Raw genomic sequence first — 18963 nt, 5'->3', positions numbered from 1 at the left:
GTTTTCAAATTTGGGTGCTAGATTGACACAAAATCTTAGACTGAAATATGTTCTGGGGTGGCTGCTTTCATCACTGAGTTTTGAAACACTGCTTGCTCCTTTTTTCAGTACCAGTTCTTGATTTAGTTGAAGAAGCAATATATATATATTTTCTCATAAGGGTMCTTTACTACTCTCTGCCCATTCAGGTTGATACTAAAAATTATTTTGCTTTGTTTTTCCTTTGAAGTCTCTAGAGATACTGAAGGGCATCGTTATCTCTTGTTTTTTCAGGCCATGTGCAGGATGTGTTACTTATTATGGATGTATACAAGCTAGCCTTAAACTTCAAGCTCTCTCGACTGGAACAGCTCTGCCTTCAGTATATCGAGGCCTCTGTAGATCTGCAGAATGTGCTTATTGTGTGTGAAAATGCTAACAAGCTTCAACTGGATCAGCTAAAGGTAATCACATTTTGCATACAAAGTAGCTGATAAGAAATAAAAAAGAAATCTTGGCATAATTAATGTTTTATAAAGCTGTCAGCTTTTGCAAGTGTGGTTCTTCCCTGTAATTGTAGTTGCTGGAGTATATGTTAGTGTGGATAGTGCTCCAGGCACTTGTGAATATTATGTGGGTTTTCGCTAAGTGTTAGCTCTGTTTGGTTAACTGCCCTGTAGGATGCAAAAGGCTGTGACTTTGGTTCAGACCGTGCTTGTGCTGCYGTGCTGTGGTTCCCACTAAGGGCAACTAGAGCCAGCTCTCCTTAAAACTTCAGAAAAGAAGCAGCTCCTCCACCTAAGTCCAAGGGTCAATGCAAGATTCATGCAGTGCCTATTGGAGCACCCGTGTCCATGCAATGCCTATTTGAGCCTGTGGAAGTAAAGCTGACAGTTACCACCGGAGTAGGGCTAGACAAACCAGTAGGTTCCAGCACTTCCTCGGGCACTCTTTATGCATTGGATGTGGGCAAAGAAAATCCAGTAAGACAGCAGCAGAGTCGGCCGCAGTTATGTAAGTGCTGGCACAGCCTTTGGTGCGTAGGACCCTGGTGCCATCAGCTGCCCACAAGCTCAGGAATGGAGCGTTTTAGCACCCATGGATCTTCTAACAATGATTTCAGATAAATGAGATACCTCCASCTGCCTTAGCTACCAACTAGGTGGCAAGGGCTTTACTGCATCGCTCCAGTTGCTCAGGATCATTTTGAAYTGGAATTCTCTCGAGTGCTCGTTGCTCCTCATGGTGAGGTGTCAYGAGCTGTTGTCACTCTGCACTTATGCACAGTGCTGCTCCTCTGGGATTTGGGGCTTATAAAAGAACTAAGGGACAATTAAGCCTGCTCTGCTCTTTATGCCTTTGGGTGGCAGCACATCAGGCAGAGAGATGCATTCCTGATGGCTGTGGCTGTCTGAAAAGAATCCAATTTCCTTCATAAAGTATAACTGAGAACTGAACAACTCATCCTTAAGAGAGACAGTTCCTGCAACATAGGGGATAGGGGATAGTGGCAGCGCTGCAAGGTGCAAGTCTGTTGAAAGGTGGTAGAATATTCTGCAGTATCAAATAGTGTATTTTTAGATTGCAGCRGATGATTCTGAACATCTAATGAAGATTGAATTGGCTGGTTGGACTGATAACTGATATTGCCACCGGAAAGAAATYGGTTAGATTTTGAAATGGTTCTGTAATATTTCTTCCTATGAGCAAAGTGACTTTTTTTTTTTCTTTAAGGAACATTGCCTGAATTTTGTGGTGAAAGAATCACACTTTAACCAGGTAATAATGATGAAGGAGTTTGAACATCTTTCCTCATCCCTCATAGTGGAGATTGTACGGAGAAAACAGCAACCTCCCGTTCGAATGCATTCCGATCAGCCGCTTGACATTGGTAACTATTATATCCTATCAAGGTACTGGTTGTGCTGGTTTTGAGCTGCTAGTGCCATGTTTTGTTAAGGATGTGTTTAGTTGGCTTCCCAAACCAAGAAAGAGCACTCCAGTTCTTTCTGCAGGGAACTTCATTTAGGACATTRTTCCCATCAAAATACCTGTAGGGTTGTGTTGTACTTGGTCATCTTCTCCATGCAGTATATGGATCAAGAATATATAAGAATCAGGCATCCTGAATGTGTTTGGAGAGGCAGAAGGAATAGAAGGGTATAAAGGACTCAATGAAAAGGCATTGGGGATTCAGTTAATGTGAACAAGAAGGAAACAAAGCTGTTAGCAGGGGAAGTTGACCTGCTCATAAATTGCCACCCAAGAAGGAGCAGCAGTGAGGAAGATGATCTTGGGAGTACGCCAGTGCTGACAGGACAGACCTTATGAGAGAGAAAGGGRAAAAAAAAGGCATGGAAAAAATTACAAAAAAAAAAAGTTAATGGAAGAAGAGATAGAAAGATAGGGAGGAGAAGATAAATAACTTGCACTAACAGTCATGCCTTTCATTTTCATTCTGTGATTGTGCTGGAAGGAAAAGAATCGATTAATAATTCTGTTACAGAATTAATTGAGGACAGATTTGGGAGTAGCCTTATGTAAGATTTTATCCTGCTGAGGCCAAAAAAAGAAACACAGTAATGAAATTTGCTGAGGCCCTGAAGTTCAGAGGCATTGACAGTATTGCTTTGGAATACTGTGCAAAAAGAAGAATGTCCTGGAGTAGTAGAGCATGCTAGTCCTCTTGAAGGTCAAGTGGAGAACCTTTGGCGGACAGTCGTCCCAAGAAGAAGAGACGTGCACTGTCCTGGAAGATGGAGTAGCCAGCCTCTATGTTTAGAAATGAAAGGGCATTAGAGATTGAAACACCAAAAAAATTGAAAGCTGACCCTTGAGATGAGGAAAGAGTTTGGGTCAGACTTGTATGATTGCTCTATTTTTTGATTATCATGAAGTTTCAAAGCTAATTAAAATGTTGGATAGGAGAAGCCTTCATTAAAGACTGAGGAAAGCTTTTCCATTTAAGTAAAGAGAAAAATTCTATATTCCTGGTAACTGGAAATGAAAAGATAGGGAAAAAACTCACCTTTTTGTATAGAAAGCACCTTTGTGTTGCTCCTTGCCAGTGCTTCGTGGTAGGAACTGGAAAGCAGAGCTGCCAGGCACGCTATTGGGATAGGCAGTAGGTAAGGAATTGTGATGGGGAAGCTTATTTCAGAGAAAGGGCTGGCCAGTCACCCCATAGGTCCCCAAAAAAAGGGAGTTCATAGCTGTGATTTAACCTTAYATTAGTTGAGTATCAGCTGTCATCTTGGCACTATCATGTCTTTCTCTTTTTTTTAACCATTTCACCGTATTGGCTTTCAGGAACATCTTTAATTCAGGACATGAAGGCTTACCTGGAAGGAGCTGGGATTGAATTCTGTGATATCATCCTGCTCTTGGAYGGGCACCCGCGGCCAGCCCACAAAGCAATCCTAGCAGCCCGCTCCAGGTGAGAGTCGTTGCCATAAAAGTGAAACTTGTGCAGGTTGTTTTTTTTTTTTGTAGGAGTCAGGGAGGATCTTTGTATATGCACAAGATACCACTTTGCTCAAGAAGTGCTATAAACATCAGTGATGAAATATTTTTCGATTCAATACCCAGCAGGGAAAGACAGGAGGAAATTAAAACTGTAGAGATTCTCCAGACCATATTTGAGAAGCTGCACCTCAAGACAAAGAATCAGTTAAAWCACAGGGAGAGAAAGAGGCTGTAAAGTGTAAGACTTATTTTTAAGGAAATGGGAAGCAACAGATGTCCACTGAGGTAAGCAAGAGTCCTCTGATGGTGAACATCCATTTTAGGTTATATGAAACTTATRTATCGCTCACCAGATAAAGTATGAGCAAACACAGAAAGAAGCGGTGCACACAGAGAATAAATTATTCACATACTTTGTCACAGAGGCGAGTAGTTCACTCTGCTAAGGATGATGATTAATTCTCCCCCCTCAGCACATGGATGAAATGGGTTTGTCCCTCCCTTGCACAGAGAACACTGCATATATGCACGTCTTTGCATGCCGCAGACATGAAGCAGTCACATAAAATTTCCACTTCAAATAGCATCAGAAATTTTTCTCTTGTCCCAGTAATAATATTCAGTATTAGTTACCTGAGTATTTTCCCAGAAGCATCTCACAACTTGAAAACGAGGCTACATGACTGGCAGCCACAGGCTGCAGATACCAAGGAAACTCGCAGTGATTTAAGCTGTCTAGTAGGTCTTATGCAAATTAGACGAAAATCAGAGCACTGTGTGTCCTAATTTTCAAGAAACGGAGACAAATTCCAGGTAGTGTTGTTGGAAATGATGGGGATTATGTTTGGAGTTTGCTCACAGACAGACCTATATAAAGCATAACAATTTAGCAATATTTTACCCCAGGTTGTCAGCTGAAATTACTTCCTTGGAAGCTGCAGTGCTTAACAGCTGCCTTCAGACAGTCCTAGGTTAAACCATCTGTTTGCAGAATGTGACCCATAGAGCTTGCATATTACATTAATTTTTATTTCCTTTTCCAGTTACTTTGAAGCCATGTTCCGTTCCTTCATGCCGGAAGATGGGCAAGTAAATATATCTATAGGTGAAATGGTTCCCAGCAAGCAAGCATTTGAATCTATGCTTAGATATATCTATTACGGAGAAGTAAACATGCCTCCTGAGGATTCCCTGTATCCTTTAATCGAAAATACTTGAAGCAGCTGGTTCAAGTGCATACCCAGCACCTCGACTTCTTTTTGCACAGGATAGTTAGGCACAGCCTAGGAGGGTTATTTGTCAATGTTGCACTAATATGCATCACGTTTTTAACTTCTGCTGTTGGGCTGTATTTAGGATCGGTTACTGTTATATTTATTTTGCCCTTTTTTTTTTTTCTTTTCCTTAATGGGATTCACAGTTATCTCTTTGCTGCACCTTACTATTATGGTTTTTCCAACAACAGACTGCAAGCCTATTGTAAGCAGAATCTAGAAATGAATGTCACGGTGGAAAATGTACTCCAGGTAATTGTCCCCCTGTAGCTATAGTTAGTCACTTGTCTTAAATACAGCAAGGCTAAAGGGCCTAAGCCAAATAGGCCTGGTGTTCAGTCTTTTTTTTTGACACTTTTTTTTTTACTTAATGCTGTAGAGTGTATATGCATGTAGCTTTTAAGGTAAAGATAGTATGCCCTTTTTTTAGGGACATCTTTAGAATTTAGGGTTGCATTTGTACAGGAGAGCATGAAAAATGTATTAGTGTTGGAATATATTGTAGAACTGTAGAGCCTCTCCTCTTCCTAGATGATGCCTGCCTGCTGCCTGTCCTACCCAAGTGACATCCAGGGTGGTGGTGGCCCTGCATGGGTCATGGTTATGCAGGAATTCAGCCTTTGGCAGACGTGTTTCCACATGTTCTGTGTGTCATTAGAGTATTAGGTGCTGTTTGTCTGAGCAACACAGGAGGGAAATCACATCTTGGTTTGGTTTTGCCCTAGATCTTGGAGGCAGCTGACAAGACCCAAGCCCTGGACATGAAGAGGCACTGCCTGCACATCATCGTTCACCAGTTCACCAAGGTTGGTTGCATCTTTTCTGGGGCTCTTGAGACCTGCTGTCCTCTGTCACTACGGTGGTTAAAGACATCTTAATATTAGAATCCACTTTTTTCCTCCGGTGAGACAGCTGAAGCTAGCTGCGTGTCACTGACATGCAGTGACAAATCTGCTGGGCGTACATTCCACACTGAAAAATAAGTAATAGAACAGAATGACCTGTTTTGGAGATGTGAAGACCTTCCAAAGCAGAAGTTATCTAGATTTACTTCCATTTCCAGTCCTTTCTCAGCTCTTGCTTTTGTGCCATGCCATCACTGGGTTCTCATGTGTACGACAAGATCGGTTTGCCCTGTATCCAGTGCACAAACCTTCCTCTCACCAGCATTTACAGACRTGCTGCTGTTCACATTTCTGCTGAAGCGCTCTCCCTGCTGCAGAAATTACATTGGCATGTGCTCATAAGGCAGATTACCATTCTGGGCTTTCTCTTGTTTCCATAGTCATAGAAAGGTCAAGAGCCCCATRTGCTGATATTCCTGTCCTCACTCTAGAGAATACGGGTATTGTCATTTAGTTGTGTTGTGTGAGATATAATCCCTCCATGAGCGCTTCCCAGCTTGTCATCAGTTCATTGCAGAACTATTAGTGTTTGTTAAATTGCTAGATAAATCATAGAGCCTGGGAATTGGGATTTCTGGATGCTACAGATGTATTGATAATAATTCCCTGGTTAGCATTTGAGAAGCTTGCTGTCATCTGTATGTTTTATCTCCYGGTCCTCCCACTTCAGCCAGTGGTGGGGGAAGGAGAGCACCTTAGGTCCAATTTGTACCTAGAGATGAGATAGTAAGAGGCAGGCACTGAGGCTCTTCATTAAATGATGAAGTTACCCAAGGGTAATGCATTTTACGTTCAGAAAACACTTAAAAAATTCAGAAAAAGAAAAACGAGAGCGGAGCCAGCATTAAGTAACCCAGTGGAGGGTCCTCAGCACTAGCTCACAGCCCCCAACTTCATCTTTCTTGGTTTCTTCTGGCCATGTGAATCATGTGGAGCTGCCCAGCGTCAGCACAGGCTGGAGGACGGTCCTGCTGCAGGTTATAGAGCTGCCTGGTCCCCAGGACATCTCCTGGGCTGGGAGATCAATGCCCTGTAATCCCAGATTGCTGCAATGCAATGGCCTCAGCTTCCCACTGGAGGCATCACAACAAGCAGCTTCCAAGGATTCTCACCAAAATGTGGGGAATGAGCATTGCATCACTTCAGGGGGAAAAAAAAAAACATTTGAATGGAAAGTGTTACTCAGTTGCACTCATTTTTACTAACCAGGCTACATAGAAACTTTTTGTATTTGAAAGGGTTGACTGTTATAACAGCTTTTGCCAAAATGTGGCTGGGAGGGTGTCGAGCAGATGTGCAAGAGATGTTCATCACACAACATCTGAGCTTGGTCCGGGGGCTCTGGTGTGGGATTCTTTTCATTTTGGCCGGGCGGGAGTGTTTGCTGCTGCGCTGCCTCCTGCCCCAGGCTCTGCAGGTCGGTGCGTTCGGGCCCTGCAAGCCTCGTGGGCCAGCAAGGTTCAGGCAGGCTGGGTGCTACGGCCATTGGGGTCTCCTGGTTTATTTTGTTCCACTTGATTAATGCTGTCCTCTATACAGAAAAGTAAAGTTTTCCTGCAGAAGGAACATTTAAAGAGCTGTTCAAAGAGGTTCAGGAGTTCAGCACTGTGTATCGAGGCCCCTGTGTGTCTGTGTTGTACAAATGCCCTAATAAAATGTCTCTGCTTAAGTGTTTGCTTGTGTTCTGCCACTGGCCCCTGTTGCTGCCCATGGTGCTGTGCTGGTCCTGCGTGGTGTGAGCCTTTGAGTGCTGGTGCAGGATTCCCAACAGYTTTAAGGGGGTCTTAGCATTTTCATCCAGTCCTTGTAGCCCCTAACTTGGGGCATTTCAAGCATTTATCCTGAGCTTTTTTGGAAAGTATCTTTAGCAGTTTCCTTCGTGGGTTTCAAAAGATTCTCAGAATAGTCAAGCTTCTTTGAGTGAGGTGATACCTTCCAGCTCGGTTGATATGGGCTGCAAAAGTAAGTTTTTAGGCAGATCCTTGTTTAAGCCTTCACATGTATGTTAAGCACAGATAATAAATCTAGGAGGAGGAGGAATGYTATTGTTGCTATAATGCTGGCTATTATAAAGATGGGAAGAAGGAAGGAAGGTACAGAACATCTTTCCAATTGAACCAGCCTGAGAGTGTGATTTTTATTGGAGATTTTCATATATCTGATGTGGCAAAAGTTTGCATTGACCAATGCTCCTGTGACCTGCTTTGGCTGTAGCAAGCGTACAGGCAAAGCCGCCCCTGACATTAAACCTGTTTAAGGTACCACATCCCCTCAAAGCCCACTGGAGCAAAGAGACTAGCTCCTAAATGTCCCATCCAGAAGGTTTGAGCATCAGGAGAAAGCCACAGACTTTCTTGTCAGGGCTGCTCTGGTGCTTTCAGGACAGCCCAGAGCCTTGTGTGCATTAACAATAGAATTACTGTTATAAATAGCAGTAGTTCTTCTCATAAGAGAGTCAGTGCTGGGGTCTCCTGTCTCCATTCCCATCCTGCCCCCGTGGTGGTGGGAGATGGGCCCTTCCCTGCAGCCCCGCACCCGGCCTCGGGCCTGTCCGCATCACGGTAAAAGCAGCGCCACATAAACCATGGTTTGGGGAGGGTTTTAATTTCCTTGTGTTTTTCTGTTTTGTTCTTTCCCCTGAAGGTCTCCAAGTTGCCAAATCTCCGCTCCCTGAGTCAGCCGCTCCTCCTTGACATCATAGAGTCGTTAGCTAATCACATATCAGACAAGCAGTGCGCGGAGCTGGGCTCAGACATATGACGTGCATGGGTAATCCAAATGTTTCCTTTATTCCTCAAAAAAAAAACTGCTAGCGCTTTACAGCTGACTCTCTGTGTTTTTGCCATGCGGTGCTGAGCCGCTCCGGGAGCCGCCGCGGCCGGGAGGAGCCGGAGAGCCGACGTCCCCGCCGCGGGGCTGGTACCTCTGCAGGGTGGCGCTCGCTCTCTGCTGTGCAGATGCTAACGCTGAAACCATGAAGAGAAGGAATTTGTGCCACGTGGTTTGGGGGTTTAACTAAGTGCAAAATCAAGCCCATAATTACTTCTGTCCAGTAAAGTAGAACAGTCGTGAGTTGTTAATGTTTTGCAATGATATTTAAATTATACTATTTAAAGAACTTGAGCTGCAACAGCCAGGGGCTGTAAGTGGATTTTAGATGCAGCCAAGCAGGATGTAGAGGGCATGGGGTTAGTGGTGAAGCCGACTGATGCACCAGAACACGGGGCCCTGTCAGAGACTCCCGTGGTGGGATTAACAGATAAACCCTTTTGCAGCTGCTTCCATTGGTGGAGTAAGTCCACCAGGCCCAGACCTCTGCAGCAGGTCAAGCTAGAAGATGGCAGAGGTCCTCTCTGAGTCTAAAATCTATTAATCCTGTCTCATTAAGCCTTTTTTAATCAATGTATGAATAAACAGCTAACATCTCCTTACATTCCATGGTTGAGTTGACCTTACTTTTTGAAAGAATTGAGGAACTTCTTGACTGTGAGGGTGACATAGCTCTGGAACAGGCTGCCCAGGGAGGTTGTGGAGTCTCCTTCTCTGGAGGTCTTCAAAACCCACCTGGATGCCATCCTGTGCCACATGCTGTAGGTGTCCCTGCTTGAGCAGGGAGTTGGACTAGATGATCTCTAGAGGTCCCTTMCAACCTTGAACATCCTGTGATTCTGTGAAAAAGACCTCTGAGCTTGATGAAGGTTACRGTGTTAAAAATAAGTATCTGTGCCACTCTTGTCACTCATTTTGCGCTGAAGTGTCTCTGTTAGTCGTTGCAGGAAGAGGAGCAGAGGCAGGTTCCYTCCGTGCTGCCTTTCGCCGCTCGCAGGGGAGCACAGGAGCTCAGCTGGGGTTGGTTTGACTGAGCCCAGCGCAGCGCTGCTCCCCCGTGCTGAGCCCCCTCGCAGAGCCCCAAGGAGGGAGGCAGCAGCAGGCATGCAGAGAACCAAAATCTGAGCCAACTTGCACCAGTCCTCAGCCCACGTGAGGTGACCTCCACGTCGGCCGTCCCAGCAGGACAGGGAGGAGGCAGAACAGCAGGCGAAACCCTGGCCGCTGCTTCAGCGATAGCTGCCACCCAGTGCTGCAGGAGAGCTTCGCCACGGGTGGTTTCTGTTCCTTTTGCTTGCTGCCTAAGTGCACATGAAGGACGAGGCAGCCCAGAGCTTGTGCTCCCATCTGACTGCTTGAAATAACAGCCAGCCTGTGCTGGAGTGGTTGCAGAGCAGCCTCCCAGGCCCTGTGCTCTACTCTTGCAGCTGGGATTTTTATTTCAGGGCGGGAGGTTGTTCCTGGTGCAGTACCAAATACGAGCTCCTGTTCTGCAGCCTCTAGCAGTACTGCTGCACCTACGTGGTGGGTCAAGAGGGATGTTACAGTCTCTCCCTGCAATGGAGAACGTTATTTTGTGTAACCCAAGGGAAATACTGCAGGTACCTCTCCATCTGCCTCCCCGCACATGGTTTATACCAGGTGAGTCACAGCACAGGTGGCAATTGCACCTCAGAGCCCAGGACTCATCTTAACCTGTGGGATTGTTCCCATGCCACACAGGCGATGAAGCTGCTTGTCAGAGGTGTCTTAATTATACAGACAATATCCCTTTTCCTTGGGAAACCAAAAGAGCTGCAAATGGAGAAGGGCTTTATGCTACAACTGACAATAACACTAAGTTACTTTCAGCAATGCCAAATCCTCTGGAGGACACCCATTTCCCAAGCGTGATGAGGCTGGTGCCAGCAGTAAGGACCAGCTCATTGCAATTAAGCCAGGCACAATCCCTTTGACTGTTTTCCTCAGTTTAGCTGGGGAGGGAGGCTTGGAAGGTCATTCCTGAGCTCCTCAGCAGTGAAATGTGCAGACTCAGCAGTGCCTGTGCTGGGGCACTGTAGGCATCTTTGTTGTGGAGAGGTTTTTTTGGCTTTGTCCAAGCAAATGCCCTAGTGACCTCAAGTGCTCAGTCAGCCTCCTATTGCATCAGGAGGCTTTATTGTAGGAAAAAAACCTTGCAGTCAATGGAGCCATTAGCTTGTCAGGCTGATTTGCCTCTAGGCTGCTCTTACGCAGGGAGACAGGAAGAAGGAAAAAAACCTTCAGTGAGAGGAGCTGATGTGTGTGCAGGGCTGGTGCTGACCCCATTCAGCCCGAGCCAGGGCCCGCCTGCATGGGGACGTGGAGCAGGATCTGCAGCAGGGAGCACCGCGGGTCAGCCCTGCTGGTGCTGGCCTGATCTGTGTCACTTGGTCCAAGGGGAAAGAGGCAGGGGAAGTACCTGGGCTGGGGAGTAGTTTAACGTGCTCCTGTTACACTTGGTCAAGCATTTGGGTCTCACCCTGTGCTCTAGTTGCTCTATTTTGATGAGGAAAAATACTAGCAGCACTGTCCAGCCTTCTCATCCTAAACACGGGCTAAGTCCAGTCTCCACCTGTAGGGCAGCCTGTTTAAAGCCTGCAAATCATGTTTGGTGTCTAACAGCTACTCAGCTCTGGTATTTAGCCCAGTAAAATGCAAAGAGCTGGTCCTGGCTAAGCACAGGCATCATTTTAATACTGGCAGTTTGGGTTGATTGCTCTTCTGGTTGCATAGTTTGCTGTCTGAACAGTGACTGTGATTGCTTAGTTCTATACAGAGCAACCTTCCCGCTTAAACACTTCTCTCTTGAAAGCACAGTAGCATGGGCACAGCTAACTACCTGCACCCCTTTTCTCTCTTTATTTTGCCCTCTGACATAGGCACACGCTGTGCATTAGATCTGGGCTTAAGAGCTGGTTTCAAGCCATAACTGGGCTGCTGTGAGACCCTAGTGGCCCTGTCAGCTGTGCCAGGGTGAGGGTGACAGTTAAGTTACAGCCAGAAGACTTGCCCAGGCTTCTGCTGGGCCCCAAGAGCAGTGGGAGCCTCCAGGAGTCAGTGGTGGCTGAGGCTTGGTCCCAGAGCCACTCTGGGACATGGGGCTGCGCTGCTGGAGCAGCCCTTCATGCTCAGGATACACACCAAGCTCCAGAACTTGGAAGAGCACAAGGAGAAAGGCTACAAATTACAAATTTTAATAAGGGAATTTGTGCAATGATTTCAGAGGTTCTGCCACAAGAAAGCTCCGCAGCGCAGCTCCATCAGGGAAGAGTAGCGCCACGGCTGCAGCACTCGCTAATTCTCCGCCACCTCCAAGCCCAGGATCTTCTTGACGTAATTCTGGACGTTGACGTGGAGCTGAGGGGCCGTAGCYGAGAAGGTCTCCATGGCCAGGGCGCGGGCTGTCTCTGAGCCGCTCCACATGGCGCGGTAGACGTGCAGGGTGTACTTCTGCTTCCCCTGCAAGGCACAGCGCGGGTGAGGCCTCAGCCCGGAGCTGGCCGGTGCCTCTGGTCCCAGAGCTCCGCACGCGCGGCCGCCGGGCACGGCGGCGAGCACCAGCGCGGATCCCGCGCCACCCTCCGGAACAACTGCACCCCCGTGCTGCTCTCAGGCCAAAAACAAGGGGCAGGTCAGTACAGACACCCGGCCTGGGGCAGCCCCTCGCGTGGAGCGTCTGGAGTGAGAGGACGCCCTCCCAGCACCTCTGCCCACTCTCCCAAGCTGCTGCCACCCTGACCCCCACTGCCAGGCACAGCCGCTGCTGCCCACGACCAACCTGGCTGTGGAGGAAGTCCTTGACCTTGCTGTACTCGGCCTCGTGGTTGTTCTTGAGGACGATCTGGCACCAACGGACACGCAGCTCGGCATTCTGCGCCTTGGAGATCTTTGGGTACATCTCGCTCAGCCTCTCCACGTTGCCTGCAAGGAAAATGGCATCAGCGGCAGTGAGCCCCGACACGGTGCTGAGGCCAGCCCTAGATCTCCACTCAGAGGGGCCCCATGTGCTCCCCCAGCTCTGACAAACTCTTCAGGGACCTGTGTCCCCAGCATCCAGCCAGCCCCAGGCTCCCCATCTCCAGACACGTCCTGTCCAGGAGCAGTGCTGGACCGCAGCGGGCACAGGCTGACCAACGAGCACCAAGGTGTGCCGGTGACATGTTCATGTTCCTGTCCCCAGCCAACAAGCTGGACCAGGGACCGTTATCCCACGGGAGCGGGAGCACCTCACCTTCCGGCAGAGGGGATTTCTGCAGGATCTGATCCAGGAAGTAGACCAGCTGATAGGTTTTCCAGACAGAGATGTCCACTGCTTCGATGGCCTCCATGTTCAGGTTGTTGGCAGCCCAGAGCTCTGCCAGCTCCTCCGCCGGCTTCATCAGCTGCTCCCCCGGGGAGAGGTCAGGCAGGAAAGGGGGCCAGCCAGGCGTGTTCAGCCAGCGATCAAACTCAAAGCCTGTGGCGAGGAAGGAAGAGCTGGGACAGGATTTCCGCACCCCACACCTGGAGCTACCACCCAAACTGCAGCTTTCTCTCAGGGTGCCCCCAGGACTAACAAACCTGCCAATTTTGGCAAGGAATAGACTCCAGGAGGCAGGTTCCACCTCTCCGGGACTCAGAGCTCAGTTTGCACTTGTGCAGTAACAGTCCAGCCCACAGCCTGTGAGCAGAGCCGGGCTCCAGCCCAGAAGGCTTCTGCCAGGCCCACATCTCAGTGACATCTCACAGGGAAGAGCTGGAGATCACGCAGCAGCTGAACCCAACCATAGCAGTGACTCAGGTGACAACCCCTCACATCCCAGCACTGCAAACTCCAGGGGTTGTTCTGGATGGAGAAACCCCAAGTGACAGCACCTGAGCATGGATGAAGGACTGTATTCACCTGCAAAGATCAGACTGCTCATATGAGACTGAGTCACGGTTGGGCACTGGATCCTGGGCACGCCAGGTCTGCTCTGCATCCAGCAGAGTCGAGCCCTACAGTAGGCAGTAGTATCTTAATTAAGACCCATGGAGCTGGACCCAGTGTACAAACACGGATCAAACGGTAGCTCTCCAGTATCCATGGAACCAGGCTGAGGAAGGCACGTTCCTCACACTCCGAGACATAGAAAAGCCCCGAGCCCTCCGGGTGCTTTGCAATGTGGTGCCACCCTGTGCTGACCTGGCAGGGACTCCACGCCTTTCTTCTTCAGCTCAGGGAAGTATTCCAGAAAGAAGTTGAGGGCATCATCTGCCGTGATGCTCTGGAACTTGAACTGGTTCACATAGGCCTGCACGGAGAGGACAGGGAGTGATGCTGTGCAAGCTCACCACCTCACAGCAGCCAGCCCTCTGCTCCAGCTCACTTGAAGACCCCCTGGCCTTGGGAAGCTCCAGGAAGCTACTTCATATCCATGCCCAGCCCACACGGTCTCCCTTGCCCCCATAAAGAACTCCTCAGCCCCTGCTTCACGCTGGGAAGTCTCCAAACTCCATCCCCATCTGCTGTCAGTGCAAGGCTGAGCTTACCCCTAATCTCATTCCTCGGTGAGCATCCCTGTCTCCCAACTTCTGTTCCTCTCCTCAGCCACCCTGTTCAGCCCTTTCTTTTCGAGGGTCCCATTGCCTCTGTGTCTCTCTGCTGAGTTTTGCCCATACTCAGCACCTCCACCAGCRCCCATTCACCACCACGCGCTGGCCTGGGCACTGGCACACTCCTATGCCAAGCACAGCAGACCCTCCAGYGCACACTGCCCACGGACCTACCTGGAGGAAGGCATCGAACTTGCTCTGGTCCCCCACGAGATGTGCCAAGTAGCTCACAAAGCAATAGCCCTTCTCGTAGGGCGTCTCATTGTATGTGTCATCTGGGTTGACACCTAGTGGGCCAAAAAGATGGACATTTTGAGGAAAAAAAAAAAAAAAGCACACAGCAGCCAGCAGTCCCCATGAGAGGGTGCTTAGAGAGACCAGGAAATTCTGTTAATTGGAGACATCATCCCAGTGTACAGGCCGGGCACTACAGGTAGCACAGGAATGTCTCCAGACCACTTCTACCAAGTTCTGATGGAGCTGGGGGGCCCCAGAGCAGCAGAGAGTGGAGTCTAGCAGTAAGCCCTGTCGTATCCCTCCCAGAGCTGTGCTCGTGTCCTGCAGCCAGCGCTGTTCCTATTTCTCTGAAGCTCATCAGCAGCAGGACCTTTCCCGGATCTGTCCCTCCCGAGTGTCACAACAACCCGGCTGCCCCAGGCTGGGTGTGAGAGGAGAGGGGCACCCCACAAACCTGGCTCGATTATCACCCGCAGCTTGTTCAGCGGATGATCCTCGCCGGTGTTGTCCATGTGCTGGCGCAGCAGGGCTCTTCCCGTGGCGGCCTCCAGGCAGGTGTAGGCAGAACCTGGGCACAGAGAAACAGGAGGTGCTTGGAAACCCCAACTGAATCCAAAAGCACTTTATACTCCCTTGGTGTCTGCTCTGGGCTGGGGAGAGAGTGGAATGTGTGCTGCTACAGGCATAACAAGGCACTTGCTACCAGCCTGAAGAGCAGGAAGCAGCAGCCGCTGGGCTGGTTCCTCCCATCGTTGAATAATGGGACCAATAAACTAAACTAGACATTTAACTGGAGCTACAAAGTGGCTCAGTAAAGCAGCCCTGGACTAGCAAGATTTTAGAGACACCAAATTCAGCAGAAAGCACCAGGTAGTGTCTGAGCTGTTAGATGCGACCAAAGTGTTTGGGGAGCTCTGGGCTCCTGGCACTGCCTTCCCTGGTGGGCTGGGAGAGCAGAAGAAAGTTGTAAGACTTGGTTTAAAAATAAAAAAAAAAAAGAGAGAGACCACTGCTCCTTTGCCCAGGGATACTGTGGCTCTATGCACTTCTCCAAGACAAGGTTGTTCTGTTGCTAACAAGCAGCACCAGGTGTGCTGCAGACACCTGCTCTTCTCATCTTTTAGGGCATGTGGCCCCACACGTAGTGCTAGGAAGGATACGCTGAGYGGCAGAACTTCCCAAACCCGCTGTCCAAGGGGACAACAGGGCTCTGCTTGCAACAGCAAGGCCATCCCGGGGGACGCCGTGCTCTGGGCAAGGCCAGAGGCCGGGCAAGGCCACGCACCGTAGACCTCAGTGGAAATCCGCCTCTGCGCATACATGGTGAAGCCCTCGTTCAGCCAGAACTCGCCCCACGTGGCATTAGTGACCAGGTTGCCAAACCAGCTGTGGGAGATCTCGTGGATGATGACATCCACCAGGGAACGGTCCCCGGCCAGCAGGCAGGGTGTCACAAAGGTGATGCAGGGGTTCTCCATCCCACCAAAGGGGAACGAGGGCGGCATGAACAGGACGTCGTACCTGGCAGGGAAGAGCACACGGCTTGGTACAGACCCACCGCTTCCTGCAGATACGGCCCGGAGACTGAGGGACAGCCCCGAAGGAGCAAGATGTACCAAGAACAGGAGGCCATACCTGCCCCAAACATAGGGTCCAAAGAGCTTCTCTCCAACTGTCAGGAACTCCTCAATCACCCCATCATATTCCTTCTTGGCAGCCTCGATCAGGCAAGGTTCAGCCCAGACACGGCTCCTGTGGAGACCAACACAGCTCACACCAGGCAAGGAAAGGGAAACCGGACAGACCCCATGACAAGTGGCAGCTTAGGGCAACGTTTGGTTCCCTGGCCAACATCACTGTGCCAGGGAACCTCTGGAGAGCAGCACAGGGTGCTTCTGCTCCTGGAAAGGGTTCTCTCCACCATGCCCATGTCGGCACATCGCATCTCCATCAGGAGAGAGTATGTGGGAGCGCTCTGCAGTCCCAGAGGCCCGGTCTGTCAAGCATTACACAGGGGAGGCACCACAAGTCGAAGCCTTTCTGCAGCTGATATTTGGTCAAGTGCGAGAAGAGGAAGTTTTAATCATTAGTTGACTTTTACCCTCTTGCTTCATCACATAATAGCTGCCTGTTTTGCCACTACAAAATAAAAGCCTCGGGGTAAATGAAGCTAATGAGATGGCATTTATTGTTTCTTTYCTTGTCTGAACATCAAGGGACAGTCACTAAACACATTCACCAAAAYGGCCAGGAACCCTGAATAAACCAGCTGACCCTGGGGAGAGATACTGGACCATCCTTGACTGGATGCTGCCTTCTTTCAGGTGCCCAGGAAAGGAACGAGCATTTCCCAGGGTCACTCAAGGGAGATCAGAATTGAGCACAGAGCACCCCAGAACGCAGCTCGCAGACTGCTGCCCAACAAACAGGCTCCCCCAGGCAGAGCTCAGGCTCTGCTAACGCTGCTCAGCGCCACGCGCGCAGCCAACGGGAAGACTTGACTGTTTTCCACACTGCCGTGGGACGGCACAGAGCACAGGAGACAAGGCAGCAGCTCCCACAGCCAGGCCTTGACACTCATCTCGTCTACAGCTACTTACCTTGGGCCAACTTCAGCAGAAACAATGTCCCCAACAGCCAGAGCGATCAGGTAGGAGGGGATTGGCTGGGACATCTTAAAGACAAAGGTGTTATCCTTCTCCTTCTCCCAGCTTGTGGCACTCATCACAGCTGTGAAACCCTCAGGGACCTAGAAACGTAGGTAAGAGTCTCCATCGGGTCGGTAACGTGCAGTGAGATTTTAGCTGACTCTGGATTGCAGCTGTGTCCCCAACTCCCAAGACACCCGCAGGCTGGAATCAAAGGTGTGAGATGCTCAAAAGGGCAAGTGATGCAAATTCGCCTGGAACTGGTTCTCCTGCCACTGCTTATACAAAAGCTTGCTTTGCCAGGCTGCCAGGCCAAAGCAAAATCTAGCCTGGGCTGAGCAGGAGTGATGGTTTCCCTGGAGCTCTCAGCTGGGCTCAATTACACCTTACAAGACAGGGAAGCTAAGCTGGTCTCTCCTCTTCCAGGAGGCAGGACCCCCACAGGGTCACAGGGAACAAGGTTTCCTCTGCACAGACATGGTGTGAGAGCAGCCAACCCTGCGCTCGCTCTTCAGAAGGGAGCTTTGCTGGGAAGACGTCAGAGCAAACCCAGGCTCGCACATCAGCAGCCCGTGCCCCTAAGAGAGGCCGGCCCTGCCTGCCGTCACCCCCAAAGCCGTGTCCCCGGCTGGCGGCAGGCACGCAGGAACCGTCCACGCGCAGCTCCGCCGACAGCGCGGGCTGGCTGCCCGTGCAAGGGACAGACGAGCCCCTCAGGCCGCGCTCCCCCTCTGCCGCCGTGCCCAGCCACCAAAGCTGCACCCGCGCGTCACTTGGAGCCCAGCTGCTGGCCCGCTTCACTTCAAAGGATCATCTTCAAAAACCGAATCAAACCCAGGCATCTCCCAGCATCTTCTTTGCTTGGGGCCTTTAGCAGACTATCAGTTCAGGTACAAAGCCATAACTCTGTACAAGAGCAAGGGGCTGGGCAGTGTCTTTAAAGGAAGCAGCAGCACCCAAAGGTGCAGCGCGTACTGCAACAGAGCTGGCAGCTTCTCCCTGTGTCCCTTGGAGAGATTATAAACCAGGACAAAYGTGATGAGGTTTTTGTAGGAATTGGAACCTACATGTCCTGCTCAGGGTACCGCTTACCTTCACTGTGGCTGAATATGTACATTTAACTGCTGGAGTGTCAAAGCCAGGGAAAAAGGATCTATTCAGGACGGCCTGGCCTTGAGTGTACATAAAGGGCTTCTGCTTGCCTGCTGTCTGCTCGGGAGTGAGCCAACACACCTGACGAGAGACAAGAGACAGCCTTGGGTGAGGGCGGGAGGCTTTACCTGAATCCTGGCAGAATAGGTGCTCTTTGCTGACGGAGTGTGAAAGCCGGGGAAAAAGGACCTGTTGAGCACGGGAAAGCCAGAAGTATAAAGGAAAGGCTTCTCCTTCTGGGCAGTTTGGAAAGAGTCCAGCCAGGACATCTGCAGCACAGGCAGAATAAGGAGAACAATCAATAAAGTTACATGAGACAGCGAGATTGCAGTCACAGTTACCAGAAGCACGTCTGAAACGTGAAGGACAGCTCAGTTCCCGAGCAGTTTCTCTCCAGGAAAGGGACATGAATCACGCGAAGGAAGCGGGACGCGCTGCCCACCGACGGGCAGGCACGAAGCGCCTTTCTCAGCGCATCCCAGGCAGACTCTGCGGAGGGGACAGTGCAGGTCCTGGGCAGCAGTCACTGTTCCGGATAAGAAAACACCCCCATGCGCACACAGCATCCCCAACCCGGCGTTGGGCTGCTCTAACCCGGCGTTGGGCTGCTCTAACCCGGCGTTGGGCTGCTCTAACCCGGCGTTGGGCTGCTCTAACCCGGCGTTGGGCTGCTCTAGCCCTGCTGGCAAACTCCAGCACAGCCTTCATGGGTCTGATTTCTCCCAGCGAGATTTTCCGAACTCACTTACAGGCGACTTTGGCCTGAGGAAGCCCAGCCTTGGAGCCGGGCCCACACGCAGGCCTTATCTACAACAAAAGAATTGCTGGCCTAGCAATATGCACGAACGTGCCCAGGCCAAACGCAATTTATCGCTCCTC

General features: G+C 50.1%; 2 protein-coding genes across 3 annotated transcripts in view; one reads left to right on the top strand and one right to left on the bottom strand.

Annotated features, from left to right (window-relative positions):
• The window catches only part of LZTR1 (leucine zipper like transcription regulator 1), a 29212-nt gene extending 20246 nt beyond the window's left edge, over positions 1-8966 (top strand). For both annotated transcript variants that reach the window (XM_026053212.1, XM_026053214.1), the window contains 7 exons: positions 274-443; positions 1714-1870; positions 3289-3415; positions 4488-4637; positions 4865-4970; positions 5444-5524; positions 8267-8966. In XM_026053212.1, the coding sequence (XP_025908997.1) occupies positions 274-443; positions 1714-1870; positions 3289-3415; positions 4488-4637; positions 4865-4970; positions 5444-5524; positions 8267-8383 (908 nt within the window). In that variant the 3' untranslated portion in view covers positions 8384-8966. The remainder of the gene's footprint in view (positions 1-273; positions 444-1713; positions 1871-3288; positions 3416-4487; positions 4638-4864; positions 4971-5443; positions 5525-8266) is intronic.
• A 2680-nt stretch (positions 8967-11646) lies between these two features.
• Positions 11647-18344, bottom strand: RNPEP (arginyl aminopeptidase). Its single transcript, XM_026053225.1, has 10 exons — positions 18213-18344; positions 16885-17033; positions 15920-16036; positions 15570-15805; positions 14739-14852; positions 14222-14334; positions 13638-13746; positions 12705-12929; positions 12252-12394; positions 11647-11932 (listed from the first exon to the last, which is right to left on the bottom strand). The coding sequence occupies exons 2-10, from the start codon at positions 17007-17009 to the stop codon at positions 11768-11770; spliced, it is 1347 nt and encodes a 448-aa protein (XP_025909010.1). The 5' UTR covers positions 17010-17033; positions 18213-18344; the 3' UTR covers positions 11647-11767.
• Positions 18345-18963: the final 619 nt, after the last annotated feature.

The sequence above is a fragment of the Nothoprocta perdicaria genome, unplaced genomic scaffold (genome assembly GCF_003342845.1).
Source record: "Nothoprocta perdicaria isolate Ctin4 unplaced genomic scaffold, notPer1 scaffold_97, whole genome shotgun sequence".
Classification (NCBI taxonomy): Eukaryota; Metazoa; Chordata; class Aves; order Tinamiformes; family Tinamidae; genus Nothoprocta; species Nothoprocta perdicaria.
Note: the sequence above shows the minus strand (reverse complement) of the source record. Positions and strands in the feature narration are given on the sequence as shown.